Here is a 15073-nt window from a genome sequence, read left to right as displayed (position 1 = left end):
TCTTCTCATTTGCAAAGCACAAATCTGCAGTGTTGATTTTTTTTTTTTTTAAATGCCTGTTTAATCTTCCAGAAACAAGACTGGCCCCTGCACAAGCTGGAATGCTCGGCCATGTGTGTGTTTGGGCAGAACTGGAATCCCTCGGAGACTGTGAGACTCACTGCAAGGATTATTGCCAAACAGGTGAGCAGGACCTAAAGACTTCGCCCAGATTTCTGTTTTGTTTTGTTTGGAGATGGAAAGAGCCAGGGAAGTGACTGTGTGCTCCAGTAGCCTCCGGTGCAAAGTCGCTTCACAACATCTTGTTTGTGTATATGCCGGCAGTTGCTCCTAACATGAGTAGTTGAAGCATCTGCAGTGTTTGTGCTTAAGAACCTCTTGAAGTACTGTGCTCTTGAACCTTTCCCATCTATTAAGTCACCTCCCTCGTTCTTCATTGAATTTCTCCGTCAAACATGCTTTGCACAAAGTCTTTGGAAAGCAAAGCCTTACAAATGTAATAGCACCTTTTATTCCCAATCTCCTCGGGCACAAGACTTGACTGCAAGCAGTTCACACAGTGTTTTTGCATTGCATAACGTTGATGTGAAGCTCAATGAAACAGGGTTTATTGGGGGAACTGCACCAACCTCTGTTTCAGATGTTCATTATGGCCGTGTTGCCGTGAATTCCAAATTCTTCTGTCTGTTTTGGCCAGATTCTCCACAGTCCAGCTGTCTGGAGGCTGGTGGTTCCTTCACATATGACATTACATACACGTGGGCTTCTTGGCAGCTTGACCAGGGCAGTCCTGTTCCCCAGGCTGAAGACTCAACCAGATGCTCCTCTCACTAGGAAATGAAGCCTCTGTGGCAATATGTCCTTCCCAGATGGAAAGGACACCTTTCAGGGAAGAACGGACCACTTGTACTTAAAAACAGGGAAGGATGCAGAGGAACTGCAATACCTTAAAGACCGCCTCTCCCCATATAAACCAACCTGGACTCTGTGATCATTCTCTAAATCCCTTCTTTGTGTGCCTCTTCCACAAGAGGTCAGGAGGTCAACACAAGAACAGGCCTTTTCTGCAGTGGCTCCTCATTTGTGGAATGTTCTTCCCAGGGAGGTCCGTCTGATGCCTTCATTATACATCTTTAGGTGCCTCAAAATGTTCCTCTTCTCCCAGTCCCTTGGCTGATGAATATTCTACAGCCTTTTAACTGTGTTGGGGGTGGGTATTCATCTTCTTTTTAAACTATTTATTTCGTGCTGTTATCTTGTGAACTGCCCTGAAGTAGAACCAGAATCTTTGGGCGTATATAAATTTAATAATTAATAGATAAAATCCATAGAATTACAATGTTGGAAGGGACCTTTGAAGGCCATCTGTGTGAACTCACTGCTCCATGTCGGATCTGCAATCAACTGCAGCATCACTGGCAGACATTCCGTTCCAATCAATATCTTTTCCCAAGGAACTCTGGGAGTTGTAGTTTGGGGGAAACAGGGGACTCCTAATGGCTCTCAGCATCCTTAACAAAGTACAGTTCCCAGGATCCTCTGGGGGAGCCGTGGCTGCTAAAGTGTGGTATAGTAGTGCTTTAAATGTTCAATATGGATGTGGCCCAGGTCTCTATAAGTAGGAAGCCCTCTAAGCTGGAGGGAAATCTGACCCTATTTATGGAGGCTCCTCCCAAGGCAAAATGTGGTTTTCTGAAGCATGTTCTCTCTCATAGAGGGAAACAAAGTGGGACCAGTAAGTTTCAAGGTCACAGCTTTGTATGTTGTCATAACGCTCCCAACTTCTCTCCCCCTCTGTAATAATGATTAAAAAAAATCAAACCTCCTAAACAATGGCCTTTGAAGAAATTCTGTACATTTTGAGAACTGCTTCTGTGATAAGGGTGACCCAGATGCAGTGGGGGGGGGGGGAGAGGACTCTGAAGGCATGCTGGGATGGTAGCTTGCCTGACTCCCCCTGTGCTTCTTTCCTTTCCTTTCTTTTTAAATTTTTTTTTAAACACACTCTAGTGGTGATCCACAAACAAAATTAGATGTTTAATGATGAAAAGTCATTGGAATAAATTTGTGCTTTTATAGCTTGCAGGGAAGTGGGAGGGAGCCCTACATGCCATATGAAAGCTAAATATGCAAACCATAGTCCCTGAACCTCAGCTGCTGGGCCACCTGCAAACCCATATTTAATGGCCAAGATTACAAAGAAGTGGCCTTAGGCCAACGCTGGAGTGTTGCTTTTGAACTCTGTCAACATTGAGATTATTCACTTTCCTCAAAGCAAAGTCTGCCTTCTAATAGCTTGCTGCTGTTAGTTGCTTTCTGCAAATCTGCAGCTAAAAGAAATTACGATTTTTGTTTAAAAATAATAATTAAGAAATACTTGTTCTGTTTGTGCAGGCATTTTCACAGGAGTTTTGGGACACAGTGGCCTAGGGTGTCAGCAGATTTAAACCAGAGTGCAGTTTGTTGACTCATCTGGGCAGTGTGTGTGTGTGTGTGTGTGTGTGTGTGTGTTAGAAAGGACAGTTGTGAATAAGCTGATGGAATGTGTGTGGGATTTTTTGAAAATGTCACTTTTCTTTTCTTCATTACTAGAAAACACACCCTGGAAGGACTGAGTCAGAAAAACTCCTTTCTATAACAGAGTTTGAATCCCGTAAGTATAGAAAAACGGAAGACTCCAAGGGTTATTCCATAGGGGGTTCAGAAAGCATTTTGTAGCTGTTCAACAAAACCTGCCTGTGTTTACAAGTCTCTCTCTCTCTCTCTTCCTGTAGTATTGAGAATGATATTTATTCATCGCTCTTTAGAAAAAGTCTCAAAGTGACTAACAGTACATCAAAAATACAATGCAATAGGCAAAAACAATAAAAAAACAGACACAATACAGTACCTAAAGGTTACATTATCACCTCTGTTATGAATTATCATTATTTATCTTGAATACAGTGAGTTTTCGTGGAAAAGTCACAGGTTATATATACCCTCTTTGGCCTCTCTGTTTGCATTTTGCCTCTATAGCTTTGCATATACTAATTATAGCACAATACACAAACATTTTACACACGTGCATTTCTAGATCTACCTCAACAAGGTGTCCTATTCTCCTCACCCCCCACCCTGCTGCCACCGCCAATGATTCTGTTGTTCCCCTTAACTTGGGATAAAAGTGAATTGAAATTCTGGTCCATTGATTACACTTCTGTCTTGTCAAAACAGCCTTCCTGGCAACTTGGGTGACTTTGGTGGATTGTAATGTGAAATTTTAAAACAGCCAGCATTGTTACCAGAGGGCATCTAGTCAGTGATGGCACAGTTGCTTGATAGTGACAGTGTCTTTGGGGCTAATTGCAGGGCCCTCCAGTGTTGAGTTGCATATCTGTCACTGCCAGTCAAATCTGACATGTCCTCGGCGGTTGCCGCATCCCAAATGCTCCAAAGGTGATCTAAGGAGGAGTGAAGGCCTGTGTGTGTGTGTGAACTTATTTTCCCCGCTCAAGGCAGAGCTCAAAACTGAGCTGCTATTAAGAAGGCTAAGCAAACTGGAATTGCCTGCCAAGCATTCGTAGTGTTGCTCTCTTCCTCGGTGCTGACAATAAGTGAGCACAACCATGCACATATTCGAGAACAATAATGTCTTAGATTTGCCTTCTGCTCAGTCGGAACACCTTGAGATGCGGTCATGAAATGCAGCTATCTCTAGGAAGAAATGTACAACTTTTGTGCATTTGACAAGAATACCACTACGTTATATTTATTGCATTTTTAGGAAGACCATTTAAAAAAAACCCCACCAACCTTCTGGCTTTAGCATATTAGGTTGTTTAATGTGTCGCTTTTTCAGGCAGCTTGATGCTGAATTGAGCAGAAGTGGGCTGCAAGGTCACATTTTTATGCTGTATGTGGGGGAGGGAGAAGAGTTTGGATTTGATATTCCGCTTTAACACTACCCGAAGGAGTCTCAAAGCGGCTAACATTCTCCTTTCCCTTCCTCCCCCACAACAAACACTCTGTGAGGTGAGGCTGAGAGACTTCAGAGAAGTGTGACTAGCCCAAGGTCACCCAGCAGCTGCATGTGGAGGAGCAGGGAAGCAAACCCGGTTCACCAGATTACAAGTCCACCGCTCTTAACCACTACACCACACTGGATCTTCTCCCCCCCCCCGCCCCACCCCCTCCTGCCACACTCACTCTAGGATCTCTATCATTTACTGAAGTCTGGCATGGCATTTATCAATATTTTATTTTCGATTGATTGTTTTTTTAACCAGAGTAAAAACCCAGTTTTGATGTCCTGTGAGGAACTGTTCCTCCCACACAGGGAGGCCTTTCATTAGGTGTCATTTAATTCAGTGGGTTCAGTGGCTTACTTGAGCATTCGTTAGTGGTGCATTGACAAATACACAAAAAGATTACACAGTGCGTTTCATAAGCCAATATTATTCCCAGCTAATATATGGGTAGAAATGTGCCAGCTGTTAGATGCTTCCTGGCATTGTTCCCTTCCACAAGGCCTACAAGGAGGAAAATGATACTCCCTGCAGTTCAAAGAAGAGTTCTTGTGACTGATTCTCTTTTCTTCGAGGGCGTCCTGTCTTGAAGCAGACTTCGCTGCACTTCACTGCAAGTAAATTGGTCTTTGTATTGAAAAGGGATTTCTTTTCCTTTGCAGATCTCGATAAGCTCGACAATGAAAAGAGAGAGTTGATTCAGAATGACATCTCGGCTCTCCATCACTTTTATTCAAAGCATATAGAATACCCTGACAATGCAGCTCTTGTGGTCCTTTTTGGTCAAGTAAGATGGATTTTAAAAAGGGGGTAGGGGGTTAGGCTGGATCCAAATGGCACCTTTGGGAGCATGTGATCTTGCACTGAACCAGAAGTACAGGAAGTAAGGTTGAAAAAGAAGCTTAGAATTGCGTGCAATTTTGTGTGATAAATCTCACATTTTGGGCCTTGCCATCCCCACAAAACTCTGTCAGATGGGGCAGGAGGAATGGACTTTGCTTCAAAATGGTTTAAGGGTGTTGCATGCACTAAATTGAATCATCCCCAAAAACCCTCTATTAGAAGCCTCCTAGTGGTTCTGGAAACCAAAGCCTTGGCAAATAATTTTATGCATGTTTGCATATTACATTTCTTCAGTATTTGTCCCAAAAATGTAAAGTGTAGAAGTGATCTATGCAGTTCTCATTTCCCCCCCTTTTGATATAGCCTAGTACTCAGTCCCATTTTCTTTAGCTTTTACCCTTTTAATTTATTGTTGACTTTCTTTACAAAAGAAACAATAATATGTATCATAGAGTAGATATACAAAATGCAGACCAATACATAAACATACTGAGCACATATTGCAAACATAAACACTATATATTAGGAAATGATTTTTTTACAAACATCGAGATAGTAATGTTTGATGTTAGTACATGACATGAATGCTGTTGTATACACATTTTAAAAGATGCTGCTGTCTAAATGATGTAATGGAAGGTACGGCTTGGAGCTGAATGTCATTTTAGACTGAGAATAACACACTCAGCTGCCTTTTCGCCCCACCTGGTTCCAGGATGCTGACACACTTTGCTGCAGCTCAGCCCGGCTGCCGCATCCTTAATCTTCCACTATAAAACTAAATTGCAGGCAAACTCTGACCTCCCATCTTGTAAAGCTAGTCGCTCAGCAGCAAGACTTGATTAAGAATAAGCAGCATTCTAATCAGATTAATCAGGATGGTGCAGACAAATATGGTCACTTAGGCATGCAATGCTCAACAAGCCAGTGGGTTTTTAATTTCTCTCCGTCTTTCGCTTTCTCTCTCAGGTGAACTGTAATGGCTTCACAATTGAAGATGAAGAACTTTCACACTTGGGATCAGCGATATTCCCTGAGTAAGTGTTTTAGATGCAGTATCTCCCCCAGGGAGGGAAACACACACACACAATTTCTAAGATCTATCAATTAGTTTCCAACAACAACAACAAAATCCCCCAGTGCTGTAAGATATTTGCAAAGCTGAGCAAGGCATTCCTTTCTCAGCTCTTGGAGTCCTGCACACGGCTCCCTTCCTCTTTGTGTTCAACATCTGTGCCTGTCTTATGAACCAGGTCCTCACCGTATACCAGGTCTGAGTGGTCCAGGGTCTCAAAGGGCCAAGACTCGGGCCAATACGGTAGTTCCCTTGAAACTGTTGAGATTTTAAGGTGCTTCGCTGTGGCTATGCTGCAAGCAGCTCTTCCTAGGACTTCACTATTAGAGGTAAATTCTATAAGCTGATAAGACATTTGGTTGTCTTTGAGCTTCATGAACTCGCAACTTTGCCCTGATCATACAGTTGTAATAATAAACTTCATAAAGAGACTTTCGAGATGCTTTGCACATAACGTTAAATCAAATACAGGCTTGCTGCAAACGCACAGGTTTCCAGAGAGGCGTTTGCGGCTGCTGAGCTACTGCTCTGTTCCTGCTGCTGTTGCACTGCTGTGAGCTAAGTCATGGTTCGCCGTAGTGAGCCATCCAAACCCAAGCTCATGGTTTGTTTCACTCCAAGCAAACCATGGGCTTTAAGCAAGGTTTGTCTGGAGGAGACGAGCCTCCACAATGTTAAGCCAAACTATGGCTTGCTTTCCATGAGTGCAATAGCAGGAGGACTATGGGGAGGATTGCAGGTGCAATCCATTCCCCAGGAGCCCTTGCACTTGCACATCTGTGCTGAGCCATGGTTTGGTTTGGTGTTATGCGCAAACCAGCCCATTCAACACAGGTAATTGTCACAAGTCCTGCTGTATGCAGTGCTCTTCCTTGTGGTCTTTAATATTGCTGCTCATGGAACAAATGGGTGCCCTTTTGTTTTTGTCAGTGTGGCGCTCATGAACCACAGTTGTTGCCCCAACGTGATTGTCACCTACAAAGGGACCGTGGCTGAAGTCAGAGCTGTGCAGGAGATAGAAGCTGGCGATGAGGTAACTGTGCAGTGACTGCCTGCTTTCAAGGGATGGGGAGGGACTGGTTTGTAAAACACAGGGCCTGCCGTGCACCTGCAGTGTGTCTTTCCACCTGTGTGGTAAACTCATCCTCCACACCCCGTTTGAGGATTCTCCCCTTCATTTCCAAATCCAGTTACGACGATGTGGTCTTTAAACTGTGGGAGCCAGCACCTCCCCTCTCGAAACGGTGACTTCTTTCTCTGACAGAAACCGCACCTGACGTTTAAAGGAGGTCTTCTGTCCAAAATGGCAGCCCCCTAATGAGGTCTCCCTCACCTCTCCCCACAAGTATTAGCTAGACTTAACCCATGTTTCTTAAGCATGTTGTTTAACCATGTCATCGTCCTCTGTCTGAGGAATGGGGATTGGATGTAAAATAGGACGGTGCAAAAGGTTAACACGGGCCTGCTGTTTTTCAGCAACAGAATCACGGGTATTTCCCTCCCTTGAACTCTGGTTTGAAGAGGTCACTTAAATAGGCCAAGGGTAGCTTCAGATACTGCCTGCAACATGTCAGGCCGGTCTGTTTCATAACCTAACCCGCTCCATTAGTCCACCACACACCCTTCCCCACAGATCCATGCTCACCTGATGTTCCTACGAGGGGCGAGGACATCGTTTACTTTTGCTGCATTCCAGAAATCCCAATTGTGGGATTATTCAGGACAATATTTACATGTTCCCTTTGAATGCCTTATACTTATTCATTTATGTAAAATAAAGACGATTAAACGGAATAACAGCAGTGCCAACGGAAAGAGTGTGTGTTAACAAGTTGGTAGAATATTACTAATCAAGGGAGTATTGAACTCCTGGAAAAGGTTCTCTGCCATTCAATTAGCGCAGAAGCGCAACAGATTTGTCCTCTGTGGCATGGCCTGTGCCTCCACCTTCTGGCCCAATGTGGGTACTGCATGGGAAACCTGTCAAGATTTCCGTGTGTCTGCGTGTGTGTTTAGATTGGCTCCCATATTTTCTGCCTGGAGAAAAGCAATTGAGATGCACTCACTGTAGGATAAAAACAAGCAACTGCAAACTAAAATCAACTTGCCCTGGGCATGTTGAGAGAAGGTGAAGGACACACATGCACACAAACAAGAGCAGGCTCGATGGAAAACCATGCGTTGGCGCTGGAGCAGATATGTGTTTAGTTTTCCTTGTAGCCTTTCAATTGTATTATATTTTGGGTGAGAAATTTTAAGATCAGCATTTGAAACTTTCTGCCTTATTTTATAACCGGAAGAAAATTCTTTGAGTTTGCATGTATTTGTGTATTTGGAGTTCTGTTTTCTGCTTCTGTTTTTGCTTTTTCTTCTGGGCAGATAAGATACCTTACTAGCCAAAGCAAACTGAGTGGCTGTTTACTTTTTTGCATCCACAAAGAGGCTTAGAATAAATGTGTCTCTGCCTATATGCCCTTCTGTGTTCAGACTTGCAGCAAAATTCAAAATCCAACAAAAACAAATCTCAAGATTCCGGCCATGATATAGAACCCTGAGGTCATCTAGTCCAACCCCCCGCAGTGCAGGAATCTCAACTAAAGCATCCATGGCAGATGGCCAGCCAACCTCTGCTTAAAGTACACCACCTTCCAAAGGAGTCTATTCTCCATCTATTAACAAGAGTATTGGTGGTATCGAACAAAACTGATCTGCTGACGCACAAAATTTTGGTTGTGCAGTGGAACGTCCCCTTCCCTCCCCTCCTTTTGGGAGATGGTGGGTCCGGCTCCCCACAAGGTCTGAGGGACGGTGGACTGGCCCCATCCTGAAAAAGTTTGCTGACCCCTGGCTTGGAACCTTCTCCAGGGAACATCAGGAACATCAGGTTCCCAACTGCAGGAAGGCCTCTGAGCTGGATGCAGTTAGGCTCCCTCTTCAGAAAGTTAGAAATGGAGCAGGCATGGATAGGGATGTTGTGTGTGCACCTCCCCACTTTAAGCTGACACATATTCAGCCATTGAAACCTTCAGATTCTATCAGTAGTAAACAAACTGAACTTGGGCTGTATTTTCCTGGGACTTAGCCCTGAAACCTGGCGCATTGTGCAAATGCAGCAAGTTTCTGGCCACTCACTGCAACTAGTATGTAGATCAGTGTATGTTTATGTATAACCTGTAGCATTTTAATATCTATCTGCTGTTATTATATTACCCGTCTGTCTTTTCCAGATTTTTACCAGTTACATTGACCTGCTATATCCCACAGAAGATAGGAATGATCGATTAAGAGATTCCTATTTCTTCACTTGCGATTGCAGAGAGTGCATTACTAAAAAAAAGGTGATTGTATTTAATAGAGTGCACACGCTTTATTTATTATTAAAATTTATAGCTCGACTTTATAGCAAAGGCAAAGCATTTTTTTTTTGTTTGGGTTCTTTACCTCATCATCATTTATTACCATCTAATATCTATATTGTGCCTGTAATATGAGGCCTTAAAGCAGATCTGTGACATGGCCTACCTCCTGCTTCCAATTCCCATTGGTGCAGCTGTGTCTGGCTTATTCAAAGTCAACCATTTAGACTGTGGGAGTAGTGGGCTCCACATTAGTTACTCCCGTTGGGCTCCAGCTCCAGCCATCTCTGACTACTGACCATGTTCCCTGGGGCTGGTGGAAAGAGGAACCCAAGAACCATCATGTTGGTTACTCTTTGTCAGAGCTGGTTCAGCGGCACATCAGTGCAGAGACTCAGAGGTGAGCAGCAGAGTTGATTCTCTATTCAGGGAAACAGAATACAGACAGAGAAACCTACGGTCAAGACTGGCCCCCAGTAAATCAGTTGTCTGAATTGACAATCCGGGCCTCCCATTTCTCCCTAAGTCTCCCCTCTGTCTGGCTGTTTTCCCAGCAGACTTAAACTCCCCCTGTGTTCTTTGCTCTGCTGCATTCAAGGCCCTCCATGCCCTTGGAGACAAGGGAGGAGGAGGGATGAATATAGTAGGACTGCTGCAATCTATTGCAGCCTCACCCCCTACCTCCTCCCCAGCTGCCTGTCCTATGTCTGCAGTGCTTTCCGTCTCCTCTTCCTCTCTCTCACTGAAGCCTGTTGCTTGTTCTATGAGTATAGGGCAGTATACAAATTTAATGCATAAGCATCAACATCCAACCCTTCTGGTCTTCCCCCTTCATCCTCTGACCTGTTTTCAGTGTCCCACCGCCACCCCCCAGGCTTCGAGCCTTCCTCTTCTGAGGCTTCCCAAGGGAGTTCTCCATCTGAAGCCTCCCACCACTCCTCATCGTCCAGCCAATCGCTGACACCCTTGCAGTAGGGCTGTGGCTGAGCGCAGTCTTACCCCCTGTTCCCCCCATATAGCTTTCCCACAGTCTCTCCCTCTCTCCAGAGAGCAGATGCAGAATTTGGGATGATCAAGACATTAACCTGAGAAATTTGGGGGAGGGTGTGTGTATTAAGGGAACATGTCCCAGAAAGCAACTTGCTGGGGGAGGGGGAGTAGCCACTATGCTAGCTCCCCAGAAGGTGGGTCACCGGGAGGGATGTTGCCGCTGTGCAAATGCACCAACGGAGCCAATCTGGTGTCCCTGCTGGTGCATTCGCACTGCACCAACCTCTCCCCCACCTTGGCCTCCCCATACAAGCAGCAGCAGCCCACCCGCCAGGAATTCAGCACAGTGGCTGTGCCCACTTCTGACAGGCAGCATTTCAGTCTTGCGCCCTCCAGGGTCCAAAGCAGCCCCTTTAGTATGTGGCATCTTCAGGCAGTGCTTAAAAAGGCTCCTGCTTAAAGCCCTAGAATGTCGTTGGGTAGAGAATACTGACTTTGTATAATGGAGCTTCCTATCCACCTAACAGCGTGTGGAAGACATGGGTAGGCAACAGGGTGGACTGAAACTCTCATCATCCTTGACCAATTTGGCCATGCTGGCTGATGGGAGTTAGAGCCCACCAACACCAGAGAGCCATCCATTGGCTACCCCAGGAGATAATCAGTCAGGGACCCATGCAGATGCTACAGCGCTACCCTCGTGTCCTCTGTGAGAAACCCTGGTTAAATTTTATCATGGTTTTAAGTTCTCTTCTTTTAACAGATCCCTATAATCTCTCTCTCTTTCTCTCTCTCTCGCTGTGTGTGTTTTGCACAGCTATTGTTGGTTTCTGTGTGGATCTGCTTTTTGTCTCGGAGCTGGGGGAGGCCTTGTAACTCTCTCGCAACTCTTCCCTCAGGACAAAGATAAACTGGAAATCCGCAAGCTGAACGAGCCTCCATCAGCAGAAGCCGTGCGAGATATGATCAAATATGCCAGAAATGTGATTGAGGAATTCAGGAGGGCCAAACACTACAAATATATCCTTTGGTGTTCTCTTTCTCACTCGCTCTCTTTCTTATCTGTGCTCTCTGTTTAAGCTGAACTTTAGATTCAATTGAGCAGCCTCATTTTGTTGAGGCATGTCCAAAAATGCAATTCCCCAGCGTCGGGCTGCTGTATTCCTCTCTCATCTCCCCCCACCCCACCCCTTGCTTTGTTTCTCAACCCCAGAGTTTCTTTTCCAGCAAGTAGGTTTGGTTTCCCTTAGAGCTGAGCTTGGCTGCAGTAAAGCAAGGTAAAAAGTGATTTGCAACTGCTCTAGAGTGTAATTTTTTTGACCAACAATGCAAGAAAGGGAGTGTGCAAAGCTCTTTAGTCTAACACAGTAGGTTTGTGCGAGACCCTCCACTGATTTAACATTTCTTTGGTGTTATTTTACATAATTTTGGGGTGATTCCAGGTGGGTAATGCAATCCTAGCCCAGCCCAAAGATGGTGAAAGCAACAGAGTCACCACCACAAATGGAGCCCCATTGCTTCCTTGCTAGTCAGGGTCGACAGTGTAGAGGGGTTTCCTCTCTAGTAGCTGAACTGGTACAGGATCCAACAAATTTCAGGGTCCTATCCTGGCAGCGGGACGTGGGTGGCGCGGTGGGTTAAACCACAGAGCCTAGGACTTGCCGATCAGAAGGTCAGCGGTTCGAATCCCCGCGATGGAGTGAGCTCCCATTGCTTGGTCCCTGCTCCTGCCAACCTAGCAGTTCGAAAGCACCTCAAAGTGCAAGTAGATAAATAGGTACCGCTCCAGTGGGAAGGTAAACGGTGTTTCGGTGTGCTGCTCTGGTTCATCAGAAGCGGCTTAATCATGCTGGCCACATGACCCAGAAGCTGTACGCCAGCTCCCTCGGCCAATAAAGCGAGATGAGCACCGCAACCCCAGAGTCGGTCACGACTGGACCTAATGGTCAGGGGTCCCTTTACCTTTACCTTTATCCTGGCAGTAGCTTTGTGCTGGAGGTCAGGCCTCCAGTGCAGTGGAGCCCCCTCATTGGAAATCTGTGGGTCTGGAAATGGGTCCATGTTTCATTCTCACTCCCAAGCTCCATATCTGATGCTTCAGAGGGGCATGCAACCCAGTGCAGAGCACACTGAATACTGCCACCCAACAGTGCCTCTGTCTCGATGGGCTTACATTTCCTCTTGTTTGCCTGCATTGGCTTATCACTGATCCCAGAAAGGGGTTCGGAACCTTCCTGGGAGCTGATGAAAATGCCAGAGAGAGACTAAGATTGATAATATTTTTTCCCAATTCCATTGACAGTCTTAGACAGCAGTTTCATGTACATTTTACAACATCATGTGGGAGAAGATGGAATTATGTGCACCTTCAAATGCCTGGGTATAAGAGTCCACCACCTGACCGTTGAGCTATCTGAGCTCAGGACCTCCTCCCAAGATAGCTGACAATAATGTTCAGATGCAGTTTGCCTCTGAATGCCATCTGCTAGGAACAAATACTTGAAGGGCTGTCATGGCAAAGATGGGGCAGGCTTATCTTCTGATGCTCCTAGAGAGCAGTGGAAATGGCAAGGAAACAGGTTTTTAAAGCTAAACCTCAGGAGAAAAGTCTATGCAACAGAGGAACAAACTGCCTCCAGATACACTGGGTTTTCTTTGTCTAATCAGAGGCCCAGGAATGTCTTTCTTGCATCCTGCATTGCACTTCTGGAGTGGAGCAGGAACTTGGACCACATGAGCTCTGATGTCCCTTCCAACTTGTGTGTTTCTGCAACGGAGCAGGGCCATACGTTTCTGTATGGAACGCTTGTGATTTTGCTTAAGAAGACTTGGCTTTTAAGGAACAGGTGTTCAGCTGTGTAGCCCTGGAGTCATAACCGGGCATTCGTTCCCCGCTTACTTTCTGTGCTCCTTAACTTTTGGCTTACCCCCAAGTGAACTGCTCGAGGTTTGCGAGCTTAGCTTGGACAAGATGGGCGCTGTGTTTGTCGAGAGCAATGTTTACATGCTGCACATGATGTACCAGGCTATGGGAGTCTGTCTGTACATGCAAGACTGGGAGGGTGCTTTGCGCTACGGGCAGAAGATTATCAAACCATACAGGTAGCGTTCCTGAATTTTTCTGTGTAATTTGTATGAAGTGTCTCTAAAGAAACACACCCACCCAAACACACCTTCACCTTCCAATTCAATGAACTGATCTCATTAATGACTGTTTCTGTGTAAGCCAAGCCTAGCAGGTAGAAGCAAAACAAGATAATTATGTGCTTGTTATCCCAAGAAACCAACTCCTGAATTATTTACATATTTCGGAAGCGGGGCTGTCAGCTGATTGAAGAATACTTAGTTGATTGTGTGAGGTTTAATGTTATTTAAATCTCCATATGAATGAATTGGTAGCTTTGAGGGGGGAAGGGAAGCATTTTGTTGTAACTGAATGGGAGAAGGAACATACAAGTATGTGTTGCAACGGGCATAATCTTGGAGGTATTCCTTCCTGTGTGATGGGAAGTGGGAAATCCCCTTAGAATTTTTCTAAAACAGTCCTTGCCAGGTGCAATTTTTATATGAAACATGGTTAGCACTTTTTAAAAGTAGGTTGTCTGGTGATTCAGGAGAATCACCCTAGTTGATAAAATGTCCGTCCCCCCCCCCCCACAAGGTTAGATTTGATCTACCAAGAGAAATCACTCAGTGGAGGAGGGGTTAAATCTGCATGGCAATTTTTATTTAAATACATATCTTTGAACATATTTTATCCAAAATATATGCATATTGGTACTTGTTTTCTGCTGGAAAAGGAGAAAATTTGGAGAAGTGCAAAAACTGTACGTTCGTCTAGGAATTGTAAGTGGCTTAGAAACTACAATTAATCCAGAATAGGGTTGCTAGATTAGTGACTTGGAGCAGCTGCCGGGACCATATAACACCAGTCCTAAAAGATCAACATTGGCTCCCAGTTCGTTTCTGAGCACAAATCCAACTGTTGGTGTTGACCTTCAAAGTCCTAAATGGCTAAACCAAGAAAACTTTAATAAAAAATACTTTTTTAAAAAAAAAACCTAAATGGCTTCGTCCCTGTATACCTGAAGCAGCATCTCCACCCCCATCATTCAGCCTGGACACTGAGATCCAGCTCCGAGGGCCTTCTGGCAGTTCCCTCCTTGCGAGAAGTGAAGTTACAGGGAAACAACCAGAGGGCCTTCTCGGTAGTGGCACCCGCCCACCCATCAGATATCAAGGAGATCAATAATTATGACTTTTTGTAGACATTTGAAGGCAGCCCTGTATCGGGAAGCTGTTAATGTTTGAGGTTCTGTTGTGTTCTTTTATATATTGTTGGAAGCATTGCCCTGCAGCCCATGCAGAGAGGAGCACTACCAGCAGCATGTTAAGCCCAGAGACTGTGGCATGGCACACCCTACCGTTGTGTGTGAGCCAGTCGCAAGGCTGCTCAACGAATTATCTCGGGGCATAATTTTCTCTCCAGCTGTGGAGTGTAAACGAACATCTCCCTTTGAATCAGATGCCAGTATGAAGTCATAGATCAGCTGGTGGGGAGCGGTGACTGGGAAAACACAATGGCACATTCTTCCCCCAGAATCTGAATCAGATTTATCACCCCGGTGATTTGCCTAGGTTTTTTTGGTGGGGGGACTTGGAGACTGATCTTCTAAGCTGGTTTAGGCTGGCTGCGCAACCAGCGGCATGCTGACATTGCAACTGCGAGATTGCTCTCGGGTTGCCCCTCTGCTCACCTGATCCCTGGTCTAAGTGTGTAGTTTGCCCTGAAAAAGTATGAG

General features: G+C 45.2%; 1 protein-coding gene across 1 annotated transcript in view; it reads left to right on the top strand.

The window, feature by feature from the left end:
* SMYD2 (SET and MYND domain containing 2) overlaps positions 1–15073 on the top strand; it is a 34380-nt gene that overhangs the window by 16132 nt on the left and 3175 nt on the right. The window contains exons 3-10 of the mRNA XM_081186075.1: positions 73–183; positions 2593–2653; positions 4670–4794; positions 5820–5887; positions 6856–6958; positions 9153–9263; positions 11171–11291; positions 13199–13373. Coding sequence (XP_081042201.1) covers positions 73–183; positions 2593–2653; positions 4670–4794; positions 5820–5887; positions 6856–6958; positions 9153–9263; positions 11171–11291; positions 13199–13373 — 875 coding nt within the window. The remainder of the gene's footprint in view (positions 1–72; positions 184–2592; positions 2654–4669; positions 4795–5819; positions 5888–6855; positions 6959–9152; positions 9264–11170; positions 11292–13198; positions 13374–15073) is intronic.

Source organism: Podarcis bocagei (genome assembly GCF_964188305.1).
Source record: "Podarcis bocagei genome assembly, chromosome: 3".
Classification (NCBI taxonomy): Eukaryota; Metazoa; Chordata; class Lepidosauria; order Squamata; family Lacertidae; genus Podarcis; species Podarcis bocagei.
Note: the sequence above shows the minus strand (reverse complement) of the source record. Positions and strands in the feature narration are given on the sequence as shown.